Raw genomic sequence first — 26,450 nt, 5'->3', positions numbered from 1 at the left:
TTAGAAAAAGAAAATTTTAAAAATATTATTTTATCTATACGGTTAAAGGACTTACAATTATGTGTAGGAAAATCAAACGACATATAAAAAATAGAGGGAATATTTGATTTGTGAATTAAAATTAAGAAAAAAATATGTTTTTTTAAGAAAAATATGTTTTTAAAAAAAATGGATAAAATAATACGAACGAGTATATGATTTATCCAACAACCTACTGACACCGATTAACTGGTGTGGTTTGGTCCAAGGGCAGTCGTACACAAAAGAAGGAAAGGAAGCAGCAAGAACAAAACAAAGGGGAGACTTGTTAATCAGGTACTTTTGCCTCTCTCTCTCTCTCTCTCTCTCTCTCTCTCTCTATCAACGGATTATTAAGGTCTCATTTATCCCATGTCACAAAAAACTCCAGTAAAATCCGTCTTTTGAATTCTGGAGTTGCTCTTAAAGGAAATGTTAGCCAAAATGAGCAAAACAATACTCGGTCAGAAAAGAGGGGCAACTTTGAATAGGTGATTGTAAGGTTAAATTTCTTATACTATGTTATAACCACTGATGTCTAGATCACTCGGGCAAAAAAAAGTTACAGTCATTTTGGTGAAGCAACAGCTAGCTGCACCCAATCAGGATAGTTTGCATAATTTACTTTAATAAGGTTTAAAAAATCAAGGGCATACATCCATTCACCTAAGTAGTTGATTGTCTTTTATTAAATTAATTATTAGAACATGCTGCGAAAGTTTAGTTGATGTTACCAGGTACTGAACTTATATTGTAGTCGTCCAACATTATCTGTTGACCAAGGGATTTGTCACCGTATTTTTTGAAGTCATCTGACCTTGTTCAGTATGAATTTGAAGATCATTGTTTTTTAAGGATAAATTTTATTTGGAACGTATATATGGCTTTAAATAGATGTCGCAGTTTCTTCAAAATCTTCCATGTCTTAGACTCTTACTACTGTGCAGTAATTTCAAAGCAAGAACATGGAAATCAAGTCTGAGATAGCAAAGGACGTTACTGAAGTAACTTCTGTACCCAAATCTTGTTACTGTTGAATTGAGTTCTTAAAGTTAATGTTTCTTTGACACAATGTACAGCTAGTAGGAAACACTCCTATGGTATATCTTAACAAAGTTGTGGATGGCTGTGTAGCCCGTGTTGCTGCCAAGTTAGAGATGATGGAACCCTGTTCTAGTGTAAAAGACAGGTTTGTATGTTGTTTTCTATGCGATTGATATTGTTAGTTGTTACACAATGTGTGATTTGGATTTAGAGGTTCATTTTTGTACGATGTGGTGTTCATCATCTGACCATTATGTATGAATGTGATTTAACTCTGCATTTATTGAACCTGCAGGCTTGGGTATAGTATGATTAAAGATGCAGAGGAGAAAGGCCTAATTATCCCCGGAAAGGTCTGTTAAAAAACATATGCTAACTTTAGTTGTCACAACTTGAAGTCCGTTATATATTGCAGTAAGATAGTACATATGCTCTAAAACATTATTTCATTTATGTTCTATTTAGCCGGACCAAATATATGTGAGGCAGTACTGTGATTGGTCAAATTTTGGACCATTCCTAGTGGTCAATAAAAACTGATCTTTATGTCAAATAGATATGTTTATGAGTAATATTAATTTTCCGTTCACTGAGCTAATTTTTTTTGTTATTTTCTTAATTTGCTCAAAATTTTGTTGCCAAAGACAGTGCTCATAGAGGTTACCAGTGGTAATACTGGTATAGGATTAGCATTCATTGCTGCATCAAAGGGTTACAAACTTATTCTGGTTATGCCAGAAAGTTATAGCATTGAGAGAAGAATTATTTTACTAGCTTTAGGAGCAGAGCTGTACCTAACTGATAAATCCAAGGGTGTTGCTGGAGTTTTGCAAAAAGCTGAAGAGATACTTGAAAGGACGCCAAATGGTCACTTTCTTAAGCAATTCATGAATCCTGCAAATCCGAAGGTTTGCCTACACCAATATTATATCACCTGAAGTGACATTAGCAGGGTATAACTTTCAAATTTTTTTCAACTGTATAGATTCACTATGACACTACTGGTCCAGAGATATGGATTGGATCTGAAGGTAAAGTTGATGCCTTTGTTGCCGGAATAGGCACCGGAGGTACTGTAACTGGTGTTGGGAAATTCTTAAAGGAAAAGAATTCAAACATAAAGGTGAGAGCTTTCCCACATAATTTATTTTTAACCAATGACACAAAGAAATGTCTTGTTTTGTGCATGTTATATAGCTTTCATCCATTTATGTAGGTATATGGTATTGAACCAGTTGAAAGTGCTATCCTTAATGGAGGAAAACCTGGTATGTTCAGTGTCTTATGATTGTCTATGTAATTCTTACATGCTTGCAGAAATCTGTGTCAACCTGCTATCAGACATTCATTTGAGTAGATTGCTAGCGGATCGAATATCTTAATAAGTTAGCAGGTGCTAACAAGAAATGAGTTTGGGCCCTCAACTTACAAACAGTTTGAATGCGCTTGGTAAAGTTGGGCAGTCATGTAAAAAATTGGGTTTTGGCTATAGCCTATAGACTGTGTAGTAAACAGCCAATTATATTTTTACATCAAAAAAGCAGTCACTAATCATCGGTAAGAGAATATACTTATTATTATCATCTAATGTATATTATTATCTAAATTTTAAACATAGTTTATTTCTTTCTGCAAGTCATGATGGTTTTGTGTTCGATCTAAATTTACTTGTGCTAGTTTAATTTTTTATAACTACTCACATGGCCATCCCTGGATAGGATCCTCAGCTGCTGCAATGTGCTCTATATTCTATTAACCTTATGCCTTTGACGACTTCTTTTCATTTGATGTGTTCACCGCCTTCATCCCATACTATAAACCCTTGTTTCTGTTGTTAGTTGTTATTGGATGTTACACACACACAAGCACATTAGTTCATAGTTTTACCTCCACTTGTCAGATAAAGTGCTTCTCTTTTTATTCTTGTACGCTTCATGAAGGGCCACATGGAATCCAAGGTATTGGTGCTGGTTTTATCCCTGATGTTTTGGACGTGAACATTCTTGACGAAGTGATTCAAGTAAGCCTTTTGTTGACAACATTCAGATTCAGGATTTTGTTAATTTAACTTTATAAGCTGATAATAACTTCTTACTTCCGAAAATTCAAATAGACGTGTTTATGTCAGGAAAGGGAAATGTTAGTAGAAAGTAGTTAGTGAGGGTATATTAGTCTATTACCGGAAGTAGTTGCAGGACTAGTATAAATAGGATTTGAGTCTGTATTTTTCATTATGTTTGAACTATTATCCGAAAATGGAATATCTTTTCCATCAAGGTCCTCTCTCTCTAGCTTCTCTCTCTATAACTGATTTGCTTCTTCTTCAAGCTATTTCTCTGCTCACTTCTTCTCTTAAACCTAGTTAATCTCTGCTATTCTCTTCTATTCTAGCTTATATCTACTGTTATCTACCTTAAAAACACAAAAACATTTACATTTCTGCAGTATCAGTTTAAAGTTCCTGAGAGTTTAGCATAGGTATAAGCGTATTTCCGTATTGGATTCTTCATCTTTTTCTCTCTTTTCCTTTTCACCCAAACCAATGTCATTTAATTTAATTTTTTCTTTTCAGAAATTTGAAAGTTGAACAATAGTTTGAACTGTTAATTTTTAGAAGCTAATTCAAAGTAAGGAAACCTGATTTGATCCTTAATGAATTAAATTTTTTTGATTAAATGAGATTTGAACCTACTACATCTCAATTTTGTACTCCCAGTTAGACCAGCAAACTCTCTTTATTCAAAGACATGTAGGAGTTAGTGTGTCATGTAATGAACAATTCCCACACAACAGAATAAATATTTTGTCAGATCAAAAATTTAGGATGGGTGCATCTCATATATAAGGATAAGACCCATTAAATTATTGTACCTTCACAACTAACATTATCGAAGGAACGAGGAATTGATTACAATATTAGCCTTCTTGCCTTGCTACCATGTATTCTAAACGTCAGCAAGTTCAAGATATTGCTTAATGTCTTTAATATGACTAATTTATTTTATGTTGACGTCATGGTGTTTTTATTATATATGATTTAGTGATAATATTTTCATTTTGTCTTTGATTAATTTTACATATATTATCTGCCATGACTTATTGTTAACATCTATCATTGAGCTACACTTGAGTACTTTTTTGGCAAATCATAATTATTAGGTTCCCTTGTAATACAGTTCGTCAAAGCATGATCCAGTGATGTATGCAATTGTATATGGGTCTTTTTCTTGCTAAAGTAGTGATTACTGCTGTCGTTATGTGAATGTTTAGATATCCACTGAAGAAGCTATTGAAACTGCAAGACTTCTTGCGCTGAAAGAAGGTTTGCTGGTATGTTGCAATTTATGTCTAATTATGCTGTCCATATAACACTTCAGTAACAATATAGGTTTCTGCTACTAATTTATGATCTCATCTGCATACATTTTTAAAATTTCCTAGGTGGGCATTTCATCGGGGGCCGCAGCAGCAGCTGCAATAAAACTAGCAAAGCAACCAGAATATGCTGGAAAACTCATTGTCGTAAGTCTGAAAATATAAGTCCTCTTAGAATTATTATATACTTGAAGTTAATATCGGTTTTTATAGTAGCTTACGATTTAACTTCTCTAGTTGCACTTCTGCAATTATGCCTTGAAAATTAGAATATGTATGCATGCAGAGACTGCATCCATTAGTGAATATTTACAAACCAATCCGTGCAAGTCTTTGGGATTACTATGACATCATATATGTGGTTGGAGCTGAAATCTTACAAACTCTCCCACCACCTGTTACATTCTGTTCATGCTCAGTAAATAAGCAAACAAACATTGTAGCGTAAAATTACATTAGGGGTCAAAATATCTTGTCAAAAAAAACATGCTGAGTTTTTCTATGGCAATCATTCCATAACTTCATGATCTGATTACATGGACAGTTTTTCTTTGTCAGTTGGACAGTAGATATTGGATAGCAAGATTACAAAACTTTAATGTTACAGGATAAACAAACAGGCCTGCATAAAATATAGTAAACCATAATTTGTTTCAAGCAGGAGGGGGATAACACCATTTATATGCAAATCTATTGTTTCAGACTTATCTCAGCATTCAAAATAGTGCATATTGGATTCGACCAAAAATTACATTCTAATGGCCTTAGGACTCAGAGTAGGCACTATTTACGAATTGCTTAATCTTGAAATAGATTTAAAATGTTTATAAATTTTAAAAAGTTCAAATAAATTATTTAAATATAATAAAAGTATTTATTTTATTAATTATCGGTTCGGTTCTTATCGGTTCTTTTGGAATGTAAAACCGAAATTGAACCTTTCAAATCGGTTCGGTTTATAATTTTCCGGTTTCAGTTTTGGATCTGTTCTATTCGGTTTCAGTATCCCCGGTTTTGGTTCGTTTTTCGGTTTTTTTCTAAGCGCTAGTAACTTTTAAAAGGGTTTCTTTTTAGTTTTGTTACTTCAATTCATCTTGTAACCCTTTTGTATAATGATGTCAATTAACTATTTTTCTCAGGTTATTTTCCCCAGTTCTGGAGAGCGTTATCTGTCTACTACAATGTTTGATTCTGTGAGGCATGAGGTAGAAAATATGGCAGTTGAATGACAGCTAGTACTGGTATCTAGAAATTGATACATACCTATTTAATCTAATTGTATGTGAAATCCGTAAAATCTCTTCCGACACGAGTAAGACCTCTAAGAAAACACTGCAGATTTCAAAAAAGGTTTAAAAGTGTAAAAAAATTTAGTCTACTTGTAATTTTAAAGGAGATGATTTGAGGACTTTGTAACTGTCATGACGAGTCTTTTCCGTAATTTATTATCCAGTATTGCTATGTTATGAGTGCAAGAGTTCTGTCACTTGTTTGCTTAATGTTATCTCCAGAAGGCGCAAAAGTTATGCTCAAATGGAAGAACAACACTAACACTGTGATCAAACAAAAAGTATACTTCACTCAGCTGTGCTAGTAACGCCTTCATCTTGTCAACAGTTACAAATCAGTTTTACTCACTATTTCTAAGAAACTTTTGATAATGCATGCATTTAATATAGTAGACAAAATCTTTTTGAAAGTACATGTTCCCGAAACACTGAGTGACCTTTAATTTTTTTTCTGATGAACCGAGTTGGGTGTTGATCGAACAGAGTCGAGTTTTAATTTTTTTTCCTGACGAACCGAGCCGAGCGAAGCTTTCTTATCGAACAAAAATCGTGTTCGGCTCGTTAAGCCGAACAAGAGCTTGTTCGCGAACATAAACGAGCCGAGCCAGAAAAAATTTAGGTCAACCGTTGTTTGACCGTAAAAATAACTTATCAAATAAATAAATTTTTTTTGAAACTTTGATTATATCACTAAAATATATATATATATCTTGACATTCATACGGTTGGATCGATGAAAATTATTTTTTAAAAAAATCAAAACACCAATTAATGACTAAACACTAGTTAGCGGTAATAGTCAAACTAATACTTGACTGTTAAAATAATAAATTAAATAAAATTATCTTGATTTAAAACTTTGGTTATATCATTAAAATATATTTGTTTTGACATCCATACGGGGGGATCAATTAGAAATAATTTTAAATAAGTCGAGACACCAATACATGACTAAACATTAATTACTAGTACTAGTCAAACTAATGTTTGACTAGTCAAACTAATGTTTGACTGTTAAAATAGCAAACCAAATAAAATTATTTTGATATGTAACTTTGGTTATATCAATAAAATATATATTATGACATCCATACGGTTGGATCGATATAACGTATTTTTAAATAATCAAAACAACAAATCAGGATTAAACAGTAGTTCGCGGTAATAGTCAAACTAATGTTTGACTGTTAAAATAACAAACCAAATAAAATTATCTTGATTTGAAACTTTGGTTATATCATTAAAATATATTTATTTTGACATCCACACGGTTAGATCAATTAGAAATAATTTTAAATAAGTCGAGACACCAATACTGGACTAAACATTAATTACTACTAGTCAAACTAATGTTTGACTGTTAAAATAACAAATCAAATAAAATTATTTTGATCTGTAACTTTGGTTATATCACCAAAATATATAAATCTTGACATCCATACGGTTGGATCGATAAAAATATTTGTTAAAATAATCAAAATAACAAATCAGGACAAAACACTAGTTAGGGGTAATAGTCAAACTAATGTTTTTTTTTTAAAATAATCAAAACAACAAATCAGGACTAAACACTAGTTAGGGGTAATAGTCAAACTAATGCTTGACTGTTAAAATAACAAACCGAATAAAATTATCTTGATTTGAAATTTTGGTTATATCATTAAAATATATTTATTTTGATATCAATACAGTTAGATCAATTAGAAATAATTTTAAATAACTCGAGACCCCAATACATGACTAAACACTAGATATTAGTACTAGTCAAACTAATGTTAGACTGTTAAAATAGCAAACCAAATAAAATTATTTTGATCTGAAACTTTGGTTATATATATAAAATATATATTTTATGACATCTATACGGTTGGATCGATATAAACTATTTTTAAAATAATCAAAACAATAAATCATGACTAAATACTAGTTAGTGGTAATAGTCAAACTAATGCTTGACTGTTAAAATTACAAATCAAATAAAATTATCTTGATTTGAAACTTTGGTTATATCATTAAAATATATTTATTTTGACATTCATACGATTGGATCAATTGGAAATAATTTTAAATAAGTCGAGACACCAATATAGGACTAAACACTAGTTACTAGTACTAGTCCAACATTAGTTTAACTGTTAAAATAGCAAACCAAATAAAATTATTTTGATCTGAAACTTTGGTTATATCAATAAAATATAATTTTTAATGACATCCATACTGTTGGATCGATATAAAGTATTTTTAAAATAATCAAAACAACAAATTCGGACTAAACACTAATAAGCTTTACTAGTCAAACTAATGCTTGACCATTAAAATAGAAAATCAAAAAAAATTATTTTGAAGTGAAACTTTGGTTATATCATTAAAATATACTCCCTATGTTCCATTGAATTCTATACATTATTTTTTGGCACGTTTTTCAATACTACTTTAAAGCATAACTCCCTAATATTTTTTTTTAATTTTCTTTTCTGAATAAAAGTTAATGTCTAAACTTTTATTCAAAAAAAATTTAAAAAAAAATATTATGAAATTATAATTTATAGAAGTATCGAAGTACGTGTAAATAGTAATGTATACTACCTACCGGGACCGAGGTAGTATATTTTATGTCATCCATATGGTTGGATCGATGAAAAAATATTTTAAAAACAAATCTTAACTAAAATATAATTGTGAAGCCAGATTTTAAAATTAGAAACTAAATTAAAAAAATTCTAAATCATGTCAAAATTTATCACATATGGCATGCAAAATGATCGTTGAAAAATGAAAAAAAATATAATGAAATCGGATTTTTTTAAAAAAATTATACTTATATAAAAATATTCAGGATATATTAGAATTTTTTTGAGCTTTAACGATCGAGCTCGAGCCGAGCTGAGCCGAGTTCGAGCTCGATCCGAACAACCCAAAGCTCGGCACGAGCTCGTTTTGCCTAACGAACACATTTGTCTGTTCGGACTCAAGTTCGTTAACAAGCCGAGCCGAATGAGCTCTTAACGAGCCGAGCTCGAGCTTGTTCACGAACAGCTCGGTCCGTGAACAGCCCTAGCTCTAAGGGTCTCCTAAAATCGGTATTTCATGATACAATATTGCTTTGATCTACAAATGATGCATTCTTATCTCGAAAGCAATCTTACACTGTGAGGCCCGGTCCTGATAGTTTAGACGGCAACCGGCCTATGGCCCAAATTAGGAATGGTCCCCAAACATCGAAAATTCTATAATAATAGCAGGGAATTTTTTAAATTGATGAAAAGGAAGGTATTTTTTTTATCTTCACTCTCATTCGGTCATTTGTACCACATTAAATTAACAGCTTCTTGCCTTTTCCAGTTTATCAGTGTAACAGTCCGCACTTCCGGACTATTTAATTTAATTCGAAACTAATACAAAATTCAATTTATCGATCAAAAATCCTATTACAAAGGTTGACTATTACAAAAACGCAGCTATCGGAAGTCCAAAAGTCTATTTACTCTGAATTTAAGGTCCTCAAAACTTCAGTGCTATCCAATTTGATCTTATACGAGACCTGAAAATTGTAAATAATGAGTTACAAAGCCCAGCAAGCAAATACTGTTTTTCAACTCAAAATAATATTTTATCTTTTTATAAAACACCCCCCTTTAGGCATATAACACATAAACAACATAAGAGAGAATCACATATATATTCGATAATAACAATTATGTCAAAGATGCACACAATATATCAAACACATGCACTCACATATTATAATTCACATAATCAAAATTCTCTTATTCTTATTCGATAAATAAATCTTATATTCAAATTCTTATTTTTGTCACCCAGTCCTAAATCACATCTTATGTCACACTTTACAAGTAACTGGCATCTTATATTTTCTGTCACACTTCCCCAATGATCGAGTTGTTATTCTTATTCGAGAGGGGCTAGTTTACGTCCTTCGTCAAGCTTGACAAGGTATTAACACATGTGTTACGGAACTTGCGCAAACTAGTTCTAAGTTCTATGTATCACACTATCCAGTGATCAATATCTAATTCTTATACATGATTAAGATTGGGGATTTTCGATAATTGTTATCTTATTAATCAAATATTGATATCACACTTATAAATTATAATAAACAAACAAATATCATAGAACATCTTATCACACAACACATGACAAAGCTACACAATAATACAGAACATCAAATAGTTAGACACTAAATAATTAAGAACACGTAATTAAATAAACGTTACACAATAATAAGGAATAACGTATAATCACTTATAGAACACGTAAGCAAATAAGTAATACGGAGCAATGATTATAAGTTACTTACAAAATACGTAAGCAAACAAATAATACAGAGTAACGGAAAGTTACTTATCTCAATCAAGCAAACAGATGATTCACATCAGAACACATATTCAATCATTAGTAACTCATCAATAACTGCACAACTCAAATCTCGAATATCTTCACAATTCCAACTATGCCGAGATCTTTTTTTAACCTTTTTAACCATCTAAATGATATTTTATTGAAAAAGACGAACTACGAAAGTTGTAGAGAACAAAAAAGCCTTTCCGAAAAGTCTAGAATTAACGAATTCTGACTTACGATGATTTTTTTATGAATTTTACAAAATTGTAGATATTTTACAAAATTGATGATTTTTGTGTATAAAAGGCCTGCGAATTTTGACAACTAAAAATGAGGAAGACGAATGTGATGTATTTATAACGTTAAAAAAACATGTTTTTAAATTACAAGTTATGAATATTAAAATCTAATCCAAATTTTAGACCCATTAATTTAATCTAATTTTAAAATCTAGTCTTTCTCTAATTTTAATCCTTTTTATAATATTTTATTACTAATATAATTCTAAAAATTACAGGATATTACAATCAGTTTTTCTCCTCAAGTAATTCATACTCGAAATGATCTACATGACACCATTAATTATTAAATTTAAATATTTCCTGAGAAAAATCAGTCGTTAACAATAAATCTCTTGAAATCTTAGTCTTGAAATGTTCGATGCTCTTCAAGAACAATAGAAATTAGCCTTTCACAAAGAATTCAATGAGATTTTGAGTTGCGTTTACATAAAAAAAGTGCTTATTTTCTTTTGACTCAATGAGACCATCTAGTTGGAGCAATAATTGCATAAATAATAATAATAATAATAATAATAATAATAATAATAATAATAATAATAATAATAATAATAATAATAATAATAATAATAATAATAGTATTTAATCTTTTTACCGCCGAATTGTGGTGTCTTGAAAAAGCATTGTTGGATCGTTACATTGCCCTCGACATTTTGGTCTATCTGGTTGTTTTAGGAATTTGTTGGTGTTTGAAGGTAAATAGGCATGTTAGGGCCCAGGCCCAAGACCAGGCCCAATAGACTAAAGATGCCCCATATACTAAAGAAGCCCAACTGACTCCACTATAAATAGAGGGGGACTATTACTTGTAAAGAGGTTGGCTATTTAGACTAGGATTAGATATTTAGGCTCAACAGTGGCGCTAGAAGGAGGGGACTGATCTTCAGTAGTTTTTTATGGAAGAAATCAGTCCAAGTCACCAAAGTTGGAAGGAGGCAAAAGGGCTCTCACCAGAAAATCAAGGTTGGCTATTTAGACTAGGATTAGATATTTAGGCTTAACAGTGGCGCTAGAAGGAGGGGACTGATCTTCAGTAGTTTTTTATGGAAGAAATCAGTCCAAGTCACCAGAGTTGGAAGGAGGCAAAAAGGCTCTCACCGGAAAATCAAGCTTCGCCAACAAATGAGGTGAAAAGCATGCATAAAAAAGCAGATCTCAAGTCCAAATCGGTGCTGCAACCTCATACCTTGCTCTTCGACCAAGAGGATGTTATTTCGGTGGAGAGACCGACTCAATCATACCCGGTTTATCGGAAAAAATGACCAAAAGGTCGTGACATAACTCGAATCGAAGCCTCGACGGGACAAAAATTCATGTCCAGTGATATGCGCCTTCATCTCGACAGAAAACAACGCCATAAGAACAAAGGGGAAGATGATAAAGAAGTACTTGTCCAAGACGAGGACGACGAGCTGAGAATGTTAGAAAAAGAACGAAGACTTCTGGAAGAAAAAATTAAGCATAAAAAATAGATACTGCATCTCCGCCTACTTCGTCAGTCATATGCTAAAAGATGTGGAACTTCGTATTCAAAAATCGAAAACTTATCTCCGCCTTGATCATCTACAGTCGAAAATTGCGACACTACTTTTAGGGGCGATTGATCAGCGTAATGACTGACCAACCGCTTCGTAAGATCCTTCACATACTCGACATGTCATGAAGAATGGCAGCATGTGTGACGCCATCAATCTCGGGATTAGGAAATGAGGACTCACACACCTCTAATCTATCAATTAAATATGCATAAACCCGGATTAACTACTAACAGGATAAACACGATAAAGTATGAGACAAGATCACAACTACCAATCACAAAATATAACTTACAAACCCAAAATATTATTAAATAAACAATATCGATCCCGGCTGGGAACCGACAGATAACCCATTATATCTTTATACACTTCTTTCTAGGCGCGAGCTCACTCATAAAAACCACTACCTGCTCTGGCAACCGGAAGCCCTCAACACGGTAGGGACTGTTGGATTTTAATCGCAGCGGAGGCATGGTAAAACACTTTTACACATATAAAATCCAAATAAAAGCATATAAATCGTGATTAAAACATATGAATCGATTACTAACCTTTAATAGCGATCCAAAAACAACGATCGGAGATCCTTAGCAGCTGCTCCTCAAACGTGAAGCACTCAACCGGTATCCACCAAGAAAACAACGTTAAGGAGGAGGAGGTGGAGAGAATTAGGTTTTTCTAAAAATTTTGGGTTCGGGTTAGAATAAAAATAGGGTTTATAATAGTATATTTATAGACAAAATTTTCAGCTGAAATTTTCCCATAAAATATTATTATTATTAACCCATTTATTATTCTCATTAATAATTAAAACACCTTTTCATTATTAATCCTTTTTCTAAACACTTTAGAAATAATTCTCTCTCTTGATTTAATTTTCAAAAATTAAATTCTTAATTAATAATATTAAGAAATTTTCTTAATTAATTTATAATCAATTAAATCTAATTTAATCAATTATTAAATTTTCCAATTAATTATTTATTTCATAAATAAATAATTATCAGCCATTATTAATTAATTCCTCCACCATTAAATCATTCTCTTTTTATGGTGTGACCCTGTAGGTTCAATATTAAGCCGGTAGTAGAAATAAATAATAATAAAACTATTTTATCATTATTTATATAAATTCTCTAATTTATTAAATATGATTAATTAATTAATCATACTTATTCTACATCGTGAGGGATACTTCTCAGCATATCGCGACTATCCGGATAATACGAATTCACTGCTTAGAATACCAAGAACCTATTCAGTGAATAGTTACCGTACAATAAACTCCTTCTACCCTACAATGTCCTGATTAAATACAAGGCATGGATCTCGTGTCAAGCCTATCTAATTTAATCACTTGCTTACCATTTACTATGCTTAGTTCTATGCAAATTAGAAACTCCTTTCTAATTTCATTCACTCTGGCCAGAGATTCCTGAACTAGCATAAGTGGATCAGCCTTGAACATTCGCTTCCTTCACTGGAAGGGGTAGATCCTTTATTGATCATACACTATCTTCGTGTACAAATTCCTATACCCAGTAGAGCCCTAATAATTGTCCCTGGAGACTAAGAACTAAACCAAAGCATAGTTCAGTGTACACAAGATGACTATGATGACCTCAAGTCTAAGGATACTTGTACAACTATCACTATGTGAACAACTACTGACACGTGAGTGAACTCCATCAGTTGTTCAGCTGTGCGAGTCATGTTCAGTGAACTTATTCTATAATAAGCACCTACATACTAGCTATAGTGTCACCACACAAATATCTATGAGAACAGACATCCTTCAAAATGAAGCAAACATAGTATGTACCGATCTTTGTGGATTATTAATTACCAGTTAGTAATCCTATGACCAGGAACTATTTAAGTTTAGAGTTATCATCTTTTAGGTCTCACTATTATGATCTCATCTTAATCCATAAAAGCTTTACTCTAAACTATGGTATATCTTATTTAAACACTTAAATAGATAGAGCCCGTAATAAAAACAAAACAAGTCTTTTATTAATATCAATGAAATCAAAACATATTACATAAAAGTTATTCCTAAATCCTAATACATGATTGGACTTAGAACATATTCCTTTCAATCTCCCACTTGTACTAAAGCCAATCACTCTGGTATCTAATACCCATCACGTCTTTATGACGATCAAAGTGACTTTCATAAAGTAGCTTTGTGAGTGGGTCTGGTATGTTATTATGTGTGTCAACTCTATTTCAATACAACACAAGAAATGTTATCGCGCTCCCACTAACCCTTTTGTAGACACATGGTTCATCTACGTTTTTCATAAAACCAAACTCTTTGATTGTCTCATCAAAACGGATGTTCCATCTACAAGAAGCTTGCTTTAAACCACATATGGTTCGCAACAGCTTACACACTAGGTTTTCATTTCTCTTGGAAAGAAAACCATCTGGCTATTTGCCAGATCTCATAGTCGTAGTAAGCAGCAATCGCAAGCAAAATCCGAACTGATTTTAACAGGGCTACAGGTAAAAGGTTTCATCAAAGTCAATCCATAGCTTTGTTTGAATTCTTTTGCCACAAGCCTGGCCTTAAAGGTCTCCACCTGGCCATCTGCTCTAATCATTCTTTTGTATCCCGTATACATAGATTTCATTCCGGATTTCATGGCACTATGCCATTTCTCTGAGTCAACACTACTCATAGCCTCATTATAGGTCACAGGGTCGTCATCATCAATGATCGACAACTCATTGTCATTCTCAATGACAAGGCCATATTACCTCTCAGGTTGGCAAGACACTCTCCCTGACCTACGAATGGGCTGTTCCACAGAAGGTTGTTTAGTCAGAACAGGTGTTTCCACTTGATCCGTAATAGTTTGTGCTTCTTGAACTTCATCAAGTTCAATTTTGCTCCCACTGTTTCCTTCAAGGATAAACTCCTTTTCCAAGAAGGTAGCATGTCTGGAGACAAACATCCGATGATCGATGTAAAAGTAATACCCTAAAGTCTCATTAGGATATCCCACAAAACTACATTTTACGGATCGATATTCCAACTTATCTGGGTCAACTTACTTGACATAAGCTGGACATTCCCAAATCTTAACGTGTTTAAGACTCGGTTTCCTTTCTTTCCATATCTCATACGGAGTTTGAGGAACAGATTTGGAAGGCACCTTATTCAGTAAATATGCTGAGGTTTCCAATGCATAACCCCATAGGAATACTGGAAGATTTGCATAGCTCATCATGGACCGAACTATGTCTAACAAAGTTCGATTTCTCCTTTCAGATACCAATCTGGAGGCGTCCACTGGGAGACTATACCATTTACTTTGAGATAATCCAGAAACTCTCCATTCAAGTATTCACCACCTCGATCTAATCGAAGAATTATAATACTATGTTTGGTTTGTTTCTCCACTTCATACTTATACTCTTTGAACTTTTCAAAGGCTTCAGACTTGTGTTTCATCAAACACATATCCGAATCTAGATCTATTATCCATGAAAGTAATGAAGTATGAAAATCCACCCATGGCTTGCGTAGACTTTGGTCCACATACATCTGTGTGTACCATTCCTAGCAAATTTGCAGCCCTCTCTCCATGTCTACTAAATGGAGACTGCAGTGCCACAATGAAGTGAGATTTTCATCATCCCTTTTCTTTTATTAGTTTGTTCAATCTGAAGTAAATTATGTCACATTTATACAGACCATTATTTAGAGTACCATGTCCATAAAGAATATTATCTCTAAGAATAGAACATTCATTATTCTCAATAATAAATGAAAATCCAGCCAAGTCTAACATGGGAATAATATTCCTCACAATCGAGGGAACAAAATAACAATTATTTAAAATAATAGTCTTGCCCGTGGGCATATGTAAATGAAATGATTCTACATCTTCAGCAGCAACTCTTGCTCCATTTCCCATCAGTAGAATCACCTCCTCTTCCTCAAGAGTCCTACTTCTCCTTAGTCCCTGCAACAAATTGCAGATATGAGAACCACAGGCGGTATCTAATACCCAAGTAGAAATTTGATTTAATGACATATTCATTTCTATCATGAACATACCTGAATCAGAAGCGGTAGTCTCACTACCCTTCTTCTTCTTTAATTCTGCAAGGTATATCTTGCAGTTCCTCTTCCAGTGCCCCACCTTGTTACAGTGAAAGCAAACAACTTTGCTCTTGGGGTCTTTAGCTTTTGGTGGAACCGGCATTTTCTCACCTACTTTCTTCTTCTTGGAAGGGTTCCTCTTCCTTTTCTTAGGATAGGAACCTTCACCAATTAGAAGAACAGAACTCTTCTTAGGGGGAAAATTCAATTCCGCAGTCTTCAACATGTTGTGAAGTTCAGGCAGGCTGACATCCAACTTATTCATGTGAAAGTTCACAACAAACTGCGAGAACCAACTCGGAAGCGATTGCAAGACCAAGTCTTGGCTCAACTCCCCATCCATGATAAAACCAAGTTGTCCAAGACGTTCAATCAAATTGATCATCTTAAGTACATGGTCATTCACAGATGATCCCTCAGACATTCTACAACCGAACAGCTCCTTTGATATCTTATATCGAGCTGTCCTCCCTGCCACATCATACAACTCTTGTAGATGCATAAGGATAGTGTGAGCATCCATATGCTCATGTTGCTTCTGTAGCTCAATGTTCATGAAAGCTAGCATGATGCATTGAGCAATATTTGTATCATCTACCCATTTACGATACACAACATGTTCATCATTATGTGCATCACTAGCAGGTTCAGTAGGCTTAGGTGAGTCAATCACGTATTCCAGCTTCTCAATCCTGAGAACAATTCTCAAGTTTCGAAGCCAGTCAGTATAATTAGGACCAGTCAACTTGTGAGCATCCAGTATGCTCCTGAGTGATAGTGCAGAAGACATAATGTATATAGTAAATCTGTAAATGATAAACACATAACAACACTTAGCAAATATTCAATTTCATTTCAAAACACTATATGAATCGGGTCTTTATTCATAAGTGGCTCCCACTAGTTTATCTAATTTATTCAACCCCCTACGTGAAAAATTAAGCATTCATAATGCTAGTGGGAATAGGGATCCTACATTCCATTACACAACCCCGGATGTAGCACGAACCGCCATGTAATGTTCAATAGGCAGACAACTCTTGTCAATTACATCTTATGTTATTCCCTAATCAAACTTTAGCCTCTTGAATAATTGAGTCACGGCTGTGGCACGACAAACTCAATATTCTAAGTCAAGTCTAACCCAACATTCCGTACAATTGAATCAGTCCCCAAAGGCCCACGGCTGTGGCACGTACCGACCTTTAGATTCTTATTCAATGTACACATCTCTATGTAATAGACAAGTATTTCTTATTTCGAAATGAAAGCCCTCGGCTGTAGCACGAACCGACAATGATTCAAAAATAAGAACTACTTTCTATCATGTTGGAAGGCTATGACCGACACAAGCCCGTTGTATCATTGGCCAATTACTACTTGATATTATTTAATTTTAGAGGGATTATATTACGTTACAATCATAATCATATTATAAAGAGATTCTTCCTTTTAAATTAAATATTTCAAATCAATAATCAATAATCAGATGATTCCCAGATCGGGTGGAACATTGTTAAGAGGCGTCACTTAATAACCCTTTCTTACAGATAGAAATCTGTTGTTGACAGAATCATCCTTTCTCTCATATCGAAAATTCATATTCAATTACGTGTTTCATAAACACAAGAATCTCATGATTGTATTCATAATATTATTATTAAGGTTATGAAACAATTTCACTATACTAGGTTGTCTAACAAACGCCTTATGTTCATTTAAGTTCACCTAAATCTATCATCGCATGATAAACTAAGCATATATCACATATATCAACATGAATAAACATCAAGGTAGGCATGTTACATCATCTAGCATATTGGTCTAAGCATTATACATCTCTATGTATCACATGAAGCATTTAAAAGCAATTAAAACAGTCAAAAACACAGCTTTAAAACACTTCTGTTAGCTATAAACAGTTCGAAACAATTTCATAAAATATCATATAATATACCATTAGAAGCGTCTCAAAAAGACGAATCCAACGGCACCAAAAACACCCAATTCTGAGCTGGCACGCGCCCTCACGCGCCGAAACAAGGTCCCCACGCGCGGCCACCTGCACACGCGCTGTCAGATGCGTGTCAGAACACCGCCCACGCGCGCCACGCGCCCCACGCGCTTCACACGCCTACGACCCTACGCTGACATCAGCATGACGTCATCTGATGACGTCAGCACGTTGACCAGCGCGTGTCCGCCACGCGCCGCGCGTGGTACACGGGCTCGTGTACCCCACGCGCGCACTGCAGATGCGCGGTCCTTCACCCTTCTTGCGATTCGCCGCCGCCTGACATCTTTTCTCGAACGTCGTGCCTGTCTTTTTTTTCTTTCTTTCCATGCATCACACAAACAACAGCAGACAAACAGCAGCAGATGCATAATATATATATACTTACAATTTATATATATATATATATATGATTATTTAATTACGAATTTAATAGCAAAAACTTTAAAAATTCATAATAAAAAATCATTACATCATAAAAATATAAGAAAAATACTCAGACGATCTACAACACTTGTAGAACCCAGATCAACATTCAAAATTATTCTGAGAAACGATTTCTTATCAGACAAAATTAATTCATGATATAACTTGTAAAAATCATAATTAATTCATACAAGCACATAAAATTCTGAAATTTTTACCACAGATCTATATGCATACAACCTATGCTCTGATACTATTGTTGGATTTTAATCACAGCGGAGGCATGGTAAAACACTTTTAAACATATTAAATCCAAATAAAAGCATATAAATCCTGATTAAAACATATGAATCGATTACTAACCTTTAATAGCGATCCAAAAACAACGATCGGAGATCCTTAGCAGCTGCTCCTCAAACGTGAAGCACTCCACCGGTATCCACCAAGAAAACAACGTTAAGGAGGAGGAGGAGGTGGAGAGAATTAGGTTTTTCTAAAAATTTTGGGTTCGGGTTAGGATAAAAATAGGTTTTATAATAATATATTTATAGACAAAATTTTTAGCTGAAATTTTCCCATAAAATATTATTATTATTAATCCATTTATTATTCTCATTAAAAATTAAAACACCTTTTAATTATTAATCCTTTTTTTAAACACTTTAGAAATAATTCTCTCTCTTGATTTAATTTACAAAAATTAAATTCTTAATTAATAATATTAAGAAATTTTCTTAATTAATTTATAATCAATTAAATCTAATTTAATCAATTATTAAATTTGCCAATTAATTATTTATTTCATAAATAAATAATTATCAGCCATTATTAATTAATTCCTCCACCATTAAATCATTCTCTTTTTATGGTGTGACCCTGTAGGTTCAATATTAAGCCGGTAGTAGAAATAAATAATAATAAAACTATTTTATCATTATTTATATAAATTCTCTAATTTATTAAATATGATTAATTAATTAATCATATTTATTCTACATCGTGAGGGATATTTCTCAGCATATCGCGACTATCCGGATAATACGAATTCACTGCTTAGAATACCAAGAATCTATTCAGTGAATAGTTAACGTACAATAAACTCCTTCTACCCTACAATGTCCTGATTAAATACAAGGCATGGATCTCGTGTCAAGCCTATCTAATTTAATCACTTGCTTACCATTTACTATGCTTAGTTCTATGCAAATTAGAAACTCCTTTCTAATTTCATTCACTCTGGCCAGAGATTCCTGAACTAGCATAAGTGAATCAGCCTTGAACATTCACTTCCTTCACTGGAAGGGGTAGATCCTTTATTGATCATACACTATCTTCGTGTACAAATTCCTATACCCAGTAGAGCCCTAATAATTGTCCTTGGAGACTAAGAACTAAACCAAAGCATAGTTCAGTGTACACAAGATGACTTTGATGACCTCAAGTCTAAGGATACTTGTACAACTATCACTATGTGAACAACTGCTGACACGTGAGTGAACTTCATCAGTTGTTCAGCTGTGCGAGTCATGTTCAGTGAACTTATTCTATAATAAGCACCTACATACTAGCTATAGTGCCACCACACAAATATCTATGAGAACAGACATCCTTCAAAATGAAGCAAGCATAGTATGTACCGATCTTTGCGGATTATTAATTACCAGTTAGTAATCCTATGACCAGGAACTATTTAAGTTTAGAGTTATCATCCTTTAGGTCTCACTATTATGATCTCATCATAATCCATAAAAGCTTTACTCTAAACTATGGTATATCTTATTTAAACACTTAAATTGATAGAGCCCGTAATAAAAACAAAACAAGTCTTTTATTAATATCAATGAAATCAAAACAGATTACATAAAAGTTATTCCTAAATCCTAATACATGATTGGACTTAGGATATATTCCTTTCAATCTCCCACTTGTACTAAAGCCAATCACTCTGGTATCTAATACCCATCAAGTCTTTATGACGATCAAAGTGACTTTCATAAAGTAGCTTTGTGAGTGGGTCTGCTATGTTGTTATGTGTGTCAACTCTATTTCAATACAACACAAGAAATGTTATCGCGCTCCCACTAACCCTTTTGTAGACACATGGTTCATCTACGTTTTTCATAAAACCAAACTCTTTGATTGTCTCATCAAAACGGATGTTCCATCTACGAGAAGCTTGCTTTAAACCACATATGGTTCGCAACAGCTTACACACTAGGTTTTCATTTCTCTTGGAAAGAAAACCATCTGGCTATTTGCCAGATCTCATAGTCGTAGTAAGCAGCAATCGCAAGCAAAATCCGAACTGATTTTAACAGGGCTACAGGTAAAAGGTTTCATCAAAGTCAATCCATTGCCTTTGTTTGAATTCTTTTGCCACAAGCCTGGCCTTAAAGGTCTCCACCTGGCCATCTGCTCTAATAATTCTTTTGTATCCCGTATACATAGATTTCATTCCGGATTTCATGGCACTATACCATTTCTCTGAGTCAACACTACTCATAGCCTCATTATAGGTCACAGGGTCGTCATCATCAATGATCGACAACTCATTGTCATTCTCAATGACAAGGCCATATTACCTCTCAGGTTGGCGAGACACTCTCCCTGACCTACGAATGGGCTGTTCCAAAGAAGGTTGTTTAGTCAGAACAGGTGTTTCCACTTGATCCGTAGTAGTTTGTGCTTCTTGAACTTTATCAAGTTCAATTTTTCTCCCACTGTTTCCTTCAAGGATAAACTCCTTTTCCAAGAAGGTAGCATGTCTGGAGACAAACACCTGATGATCAGTGTAAAAGTAATACCCTAAAGTCTCTTTAGGATATCCCACAAAACTACATTTTACGGATCGATATTCCAGCTTATCTGGGTCAACTTACTTGACATAAGCTGGACATCCCCAAATCTTAACGTGTTTAAGACTCGGTTTCCTTTCTTTCCATATTTCATACGGAGTTTGAGGAACAGATTTGGAAGGCACCTTATTCAGTAAATATGCTGAGGTTTCCAATGCATAACCCCATAGGAATACTGGAAGATTTGCATAGCTCATCATGGACCGAACTATGTCTAACAAAGTTCGATTTCTCCTTTCAGATACCAATCTGGAGGCGTCCACTGGGAGACTATATCATTTACTTTGAGATAATCCAGAAACTCTCCATTCAAGTATTCACCACCTCGATCTAATCGAAGAATTATAATACTATGTTTGGTTTGTTTCTCCACTTCATACTTATACTCTTTGAACTTTTCAAAGGCTTCAGACTTGTGTTTCATCAAACACATATCCGAATCTAGATCTATTATCCATGAAAGTAATGAAGTATGAAAATCCACCCATGGCTTGCGTAGACTTTGGTCCACATACATCTGTGTGTACCATTCCTAGCAAATTTGCAGCCCTCTCTCCATGTCTACTAAATGGAGACTGCAGTGCCACAATGAAGTGAGATTTTCATCATCCCTTTTCTTTTATTAGTTTGTTCAATCTGAAGTAAATTATGTCACATTTATACAGACCATTATTTAAAGTACCATGTCCATAAAGAATATTATCTCTAAGAATAGAACATTCATTATTCTCAATAATAAATGAAAATCCAGCCAAGTCTAACATGGGAATAATATTCCTCACAATCGAGGGAATAAAATAACAATTATTTAAAACAATAGTCTTGCCCGTAGGCATATGTAAATGAAATGATTCTACATCTTCAGCAGCAACTCTTGCTCCATTTTTCATCAGTAAAATCACCTCCTCTTCCTCAAGAGTCCTACTTCTCCTTAGTCCCTGCAACAAATTGCAGATATGAGAACCACAGGCGGTATCTAATACCCAAGTAGAAATTTGATTTATTGACATATTCACTTCTATCATTAACATACCTGAATCAGAAGCGGTAGTCTCACTACCCTTCTTCTTCTTCAATTCTGCAAGGTATACCTTGCAGTTCCTCTTCCAGTGCCCCACCTTGTTACAGTAAAAGCAAATAACTTTGCTCTTGGGGTCTTCAGCTTTTGGTGGAACCGGCATTTTCTCACCTACTTTCTTCTTCTTGGAAGGGTTCCTCTTCCTTTTCTTAGGATTGGAACCTTCACCAATTAGAAGAACAGAACTCTCCTTAGGGGGAAAATTCGATTCCGCAGTCTTCAAAATGTTGTGGAGTTCAGCCAGGCTGACATCCAACTTATTCATGTGAAAGTTCACAACAAACTGCGAGAACGAACTCGGAAGCGATAACAAGACCAAGTCTTGGCTTAGCTCCCCATCCATGACAAAACCAAGTTGTCCAAGACGTTCAATCAAATTGATCATCTTAAGTACATGGTCATTCACAGATGATCCCTCAGACATTCTACAACCGAACAGCTCCTTCGATATCTCATATCGAGCTTTCCTCCCTGCCACATCATACAACTCTTGTAGATGCATGAGGATAGTTTGAGCATCCATATGCTCATGTTGCTTCTGTAGCTCAATGTTCATGGAAGCTAGCATGATGCATTGAGCAACATTTGCATCATGTACCCATTTACGATACACAACATGTTCATCATTATGTGCATCACTAGCAGGTTCAGTAGCCTTAGGTGAGTCAATCACGTATTCCAGCTTCTCAATCCTGAGAATAATTCTCAAGTTTCGAAGCCAGTCAGCATAATTAGGACCAGTCAACTTGTGAGCATCCAGTATGCTCCTGAGTGATAGTGCAGAAGACATAATGTATATAGTAAATATGTAAATGATAAACACATAACAACACTTAGCAAATATTCAATTTCATTTCAAAACACTATATGAATCGTGTCTTTATTCATAAGTGGCTCCCACTAGTTTATCTAATTTATTCAACCCCCTACGTGAAAAATTAAGCATTCATAATGCTAGTGGGAATAGGGATCCTACATCCATTACACAACCCCGGATGTAGCACGAACCGCCATGTAATGTTCAATAGGCAGACAACTCTTGTCAATTACATCTTATGTTATTCCCTAATCAAACTTTAGCCTCTTGAATAATTGAGTCACGGCTGTGGCACGACAAACTCAATATTCTAAGTCAAGTCTAACCCAACATTCCGTACAATTGAATCAGTCCCCAAAGGCCCACGGCTGTGGCACGTACCGACCTTTAGATTCTTATTCAATGTACACATCTCTATGTAATAGACAAGTATTTCTTATTTCGAAATGAAAGCCCTCGGCTGTAGCACGAACCGACAATGATTCAAAAATAAGAACTACTTTCTATCATGTTGGAAGGCTATGACCGACACAAGCCCGTTGTATCATTGGCCAATTACTACTTGATATTATTTAATTTTAGAGGGATTATATTACGTTACAATCATAATCATATTATAAAGAGATTCTTCCTTTTAAATTAAATATTTCAAATCAATAATCAATAATCAGATGATTCCCAGATCGGGTGGAACATTGTTAAGAGGCGTCACTTAATAACCCTTTCTTACAGATAGAAATCTGTTGTTGACAGAATCATCCTTTCTCTCATATCGAAAATTCATATTCAATTATGTGTTTCATAAACACAAGAATCTCATGATTGTATTCATAATATTATTATTAAGGTTATGAAACAATTTCACTATACTAGGTTGTCTAACAAACGCCTTATGTTCATTTAAGTTCACCTAAATATATCATCGCATGATAAACTAAGCATATATCACATATATCAACATGAACAAACATCAAGGTAGGCATGTTACATCATCTAGCATATTGGTCTAAGCATTATACATCTCTATGTATCACATGAAGCATTTAAAAGCAATTAAAACAGTCAAAAAACAGCTTTAAAACATTTCTGTTAGCTATAAACAGTTTGAAACAATTTCATAAAATATCATATAATATACCATTAGAAGCGTCTCGAAAAGACGAATCCAACGGCACCAAAAACACCCAATTCTGAGCGGGCACGCGCCCTCACGCGCCGAAACAAGGTCCCCCACGCGCGGCCACGCGCCCCACGCGCTTCACACGCCTACGACCCTAAGCTGACGTCAGCATGACGTCATCTGATGACGTCAGCACGTTGACCAGCGCGTGTCCGCCACGCGCCGCGCGTGGTACACGGGCTCGTGTACCCCACGCGCCGCGCGTGGTACACGGGCTCGTGTACCCCACGCGCGCACTGCAGACGCGCGGTCCTTCACCCTTCTTGCGATTCGCCGCCGCCTGACATCTTTTCTCGAACGCCGTGCCTGTCTTTTTTTCTTTCTTTCCATGCATCACACAAACAACAGCAGACAAACAGCAGCAGATGCATAATATATATATACTTACAATTTATATATATATGTGATTATTTAATTACGAATTTAATAGCAAGAACTTCAAAAATTCATAATAAAAAATTATTACATCATAAAAATATAAGAAAAATACTCAGACGATCTACAACACTTGTAGAACCCAGATCAACATTCAAAATTATTCTGAGAAACGATTTCTTATTAGACAAAATTAATTCATGATATAACTTGTAAAAATCATAATTAATTCATACAAGCACATAAAATTCTGAAATTTTTGCCACAGATCTATATGCATACAACCTATGCTCTGATACCATTGTTGGATTTTAATCACAGCGGAGGCATGGTAAAACACTTTTACACATATTAAATCCAAATAAAAGCATATAAATCGTGATTAAAACATATGAATCGATTACTAACCTTTAATAGCGATCCAAAAACAACGATCGGAGATCCTTAGCAGTTGCTCCTCAAACGTGAAGTACTCCACCGGTATCCACCAAGAAAACAACGTTAAGGAGGAGGAGGTGGAGAGAATTAGGTTTTTCTAAAAATTTTGGGTTCAGGTTAGAATAAAAATAGGGTTTATAATAATATATTTATAGGCAAAATTTTTAGCTGAAATTTTCTCATAAAATATTATTATTATTAATCCATTTATTATTCTCATTAAAAATTAAAACACCTTTTAATTATTAATCTTTTTTCTAAACACTTTAGAAATAATTCTCTCTCTTGATTTAATTTCCAAAAATTAAATTCTTAATTAATTATATTAAGAACTTTTCTTAATTAATTTATAATCAATTAAATCTAATTTAATCAATTATTAAATTTGCCAATTAATTATTTATTTCATAAATAAATAATTATCAGCCATTATTAATTAATTCCTCCACCATTAAATCATTCTCTTTTTATGGTGTGACCCTGTAGGTTCAATATTAAGCTGGTAGTAGAAATAAATAATAATAAAACTATTTTATCATTATTTATATAAATTCTCTAATTTATTAAATATGATTAATTAATTAATCATATTTATTCTACATCTTGAGGGATACTTCTCAGCATATCGCGACTATCCGGATAATACGAATTCACTGCTTAGAATACCAAGAACCTATTCAGTGAATAGTTACCGTACAATAAACTCCTTCTACCCTACAATGTCCTGATTAAATACAAGGCATGGATCTTGTGTCAAGCCTATCTAATTTAATCACTTGCTTACCATTTACTATGCTTAGTTCTATGCAAATTAGAAACTCCTTTCTAATTTCATTCACTCTGGCCAGAGATTCCTGAACTAGCATAAGTGGATCAGCCTTGAATATTTGCTTCCTTCACTGGACGGGGTAAATCCTTTATTGATCATACACTATCTTCGTGTACAAATTCCTATACCCAGTAGAGCCCTAATAATTGTCCGTGAAGACTAAGAACTAAACCAAAGCATAGTTCAGTGTACACAAGATGACTATGATGACCTCAAGTCTAAGGATACTTGTACAACTATCACTATGTGAACAACTGCTGACACGTGAGTGAACTCCATCAGTTGTTCAGTTGTGCGAGTCATGTTCAGTGAACTTATTCTATAATAAGCACCTACATAGTAGCTATAGTGTCACCACACAAATATCTATGAGAATAGACATCCTTCAAAATG

General features: G+C 34.1%; 1 protein-coding gene across 4 annotated transcripts; it reads left to right on the top strand.

Annotated features, from left to right (window-relative positions):
- The first annotated feature begins 214 nt into the window (after positions 1 to 214).
- Positions 215 to 5,898, top strand: LOC141669434 (cysteine synthase-like). 4 transcript variants are annotated; one of them, XM_074476097.1, is made up of 11 exons: positions 215 to 315; positions 966 to 1,022; positions 1,098 to 1,207; positions 1,358 to 1,415; positions 1,707 to 1,970; positions 2,048 to 2,185; positions 2,279 to 2,330; positions 3,003 to 3,082; positions 4,333 to 4,392; positions 4,504 to 4,584; positions 5,577 to 5,898. In XM_074476097.1, the coding sequence occupies exons 2-11, from the start codon at positions 984 to 986 to the stop codon at positions 5,664 to 5,666; spliced, it is 972 nt and encodes a 323-aa protein (XP_074332198.1). In that variant the 5' UTR covers positions 215 to 315; positions 966 to 983; the 3' UTR covers positions 5,667 to 5,898. The 4 variants fall into 4 exon arrangements, with proteins under 4 accessions (XP_074332198.1, XP_074332201.1, XP_074332200.1 ...); XM_074476100.1 differs by having other exon boundaries at positions 234 to 315; positions 1,153 to 1,207; XM_074476099.1 differs by lacking the exon at positions 215 to 315 and adding an exon at positions 352 to 509.
- Positions 5,899 to 26,450: the final 20,552 nt, after the last annotated feature.

Source organism: Apium graveolens, chromosome 1 (genome assembly GCF_009905375.1).
Source record: "Apium graveolens cultivar Ventura chromosome 1, ASM990537v1, whole genome shotgun sequence".
Taxonomy (NCBI): Eukaryota; Viridiplantae; Streptophyta; class Magnoliopsida; order Apiales; family Apiaceae; genus Apium; species Apium graveolens.
Note: the sequence above shows the minus strand (reverse complement) of the source record. Positions and strands in the feature narration are given on the sequence as shown.

Bases quoted from the DNA above. Each gene is read 5' to 3' on its own strand.
- LOC141669434 (XM_074476097.1), top strand. From the start codon at position 984: ATGGAAATCAAGTCTGAGATAGCAAAGGACGTTACTGAA. The intron at 1,416-1,706 runs GTCTGTTAAAAA...TTGTTGCCAAAG, and splicing joins GCCTAATTATCCCCGGAAAG to ACAGTGCTCATAGAGGTTAC. The intron at 1,971-2,047 runs GTTTGCCTACAC...TCAACTGTATAG, and splicing joins TGAATCCTGCAAATCCGAAG to ATTCACTATGACACTACTGG.